At 37.9% G+C, this 1,940-nt stretch overlaps 1 protein-coding gene across 1 annotated transcript; it reads left to right on the top strand.

Moving 5' to 3' along the window:
* Positions 1 to 76: 76 nt before the first annotated feature.
* On the top strand, positions 77 to 1,821 carry LOC110444131 (transcription initiation factor TFIID subunit 12-like; the record flags this gene model as incomplete). The annotated part of the gene is made up of 3 exons (XM_021488540.1): positions 77 to 191; positions 308 to 396; positions 1,179 to 1,821. Coding segments are annotated over 3 exons (243 nt in total), but the record flags the coding sequence as incomplete, so codon positions are not given.
* Between the last annotated feature and the right edge of the window lie 119 nt (positions 1,822 to 1,940).

Below are 1,940 nucleotides of genomic sequence, written 5' to 3'. Positions count from 1 at the left end.
AAAGGGCACAAACAGGGGGCAGATTGTTAAGATAAATATGTGGAGGACAAATGATTACAACTTTTGTTATGTGTAGGTACTCCTGCAAGTGGCTGATGATTTCATCGACAGCATTGTCAACTCGGCCTGTCAGATCGCCAAACACAGGAAGTCCACTACTTTAGAGGTCAAGGACGTTCAGCTCCACCTTGGTAAGTCTCGTGTGGCTTCAGTCTACTGTTTCTTTGTGACCGGATCATAATCAGATGCCCAGATCTCCACTCCCAAGTTTGACTGTTTTAAGTTATTTTATTGATTATTTTTTCAGAGAGGAACTGGAATATGTGGATTCCCGGTTTTGGATCTGATGAACTACGTCCATACAAGAAGGCGTGTTCTACAGAAGCTCACAAACAGGTCACTATTAATATTTCTATATTCTACTTGACAGATCTTTCCTGTTCATGTACAGGTAGGTTTCCCATTGACTGTGGTTGTACACAAACTGGATGACAGCCAGTCAGCCATCTTTGATTTGATGGTTCAAGTTTGTTATCACTATTTTTCATGTAGAACTTGACAGATCTTGTTTAGCTCACCTTGTCCAAATGACCTTAGGAGAGCTATGCCATAGAGCAGTGTCCATTGTCCAACCATTAACTTTTCCCTTTAAAATGCTACTTGACATGAAAACAGAAGAAGGGAACTAAACCAAATTTGATATAGAGTAGCTTTGGGCCAAGATTATTCAATGTTATATAAGCAGGGGATGGGTGATGAGACCAGATAAGGGAAGGGTGTTGCTGAGAGACAGCCGCCCTGGGTGAAGAGAAGCAGGGATATATGTACTCTTTTTCAAAACAATGAATTCACTTTGAAAGGACACTGTAAAACACAGCAGTATGGAATGTTAATCAAAAGTAGCTGTCGTCACGATGGCTGTATTGGTGTTTTGAACAAATTGGAAATAATACAGTGACACCTTCTGTCCACGACCTATTACATATATACAGTCCATAGACACATATGGTACTTTTCAAAAGAACAATAATATTAAGAAGCATAACAGCTGATGGTGAACAGCTCTAACAACCATAATTATAATGTTCATCCTTAAAAACACAACAAACTAGGTACAGTAATGATTATTCTAATACCAAATACTGCGTACTGATATAAGGTTTGTTTGACTTTTTCAGAGAATGGCCCTCATACGCAAGACATTGAAGAAATACTGAATTCTCCACACCGTGAATGTTGCCGAGACAGAATGGTGTAACAGTTGTGATGTATTGAAGTGTATACAGTTGTCTGATGTTGTATGGTACCTATGTATTGTCAGAACAATTTGTCTAGCTATGTTTAGTGTTCATTTGGTGGAGACACTTTTCCCTTCCGTGTAAATGTGTTCAGAATGACAGAACTATTAAATAGTAGGGTTTACACTGCTCTGCACTGACTGTTATGGTCCAAATAGATAACAAATAGCATAATTCTGGAATTGAATTGAATAACCATATTGATTTATTGCAAAAGATTGATTAAACAGCAGATATTATGTCAAACTTGAAATGATAGGTTTTTGATACCCGTGTCATTCCCCCTTCCATGGTGAAATCAAACTCTCATGTAACAAATACAGTAAGGGCGTCTCCTATGTAAACAATGCACATGGAGGGCTATGTGTTATGATTCAGCCAGTCCTAGCACTTTTGATAAAAAAATTCACGTGTGTATGACAATGTCCATTTAAGCAGGAGTGAAAGTGAATAAATCTGTGCTATTTATGTAACTGAGATATCATGTAAGTGTGTGAAGAATGTAATAAAAAAATCCATTTTACACAGGCACGTTTTTATATGTTAAGATATCAGCCTTTCGGCATTTGTATGAATGGAGTTTTTAGGTCACCTGTGCTTTAGCTCAAGTGACCTATATATTGCTATCCGTCTTCGTCTGTC

The sequence above is a fragment of the Mizuhopecten yessoensis genome, unplaced genomic scaffold, assembly GCF_002113885.1.
Source record: "Mizuhopecten yessoensis strain PY_sf001 unplaced genomic scaffold, ASM211388v2 hete_36032298, whole genome shotgun sequence".
Lineage (NCBI taxonomy): Eukaryota > Metazoa > Mollusca > Bivalvia > Pectinida > Pectinidae > Mizuhopecten > Mizuhopecten yessoensis.
The sequence above is the reverse complement of the archived record's forward strand: the minus strand, read 5'-3'. Positions and strand labels throughout refer to the sequence as shown.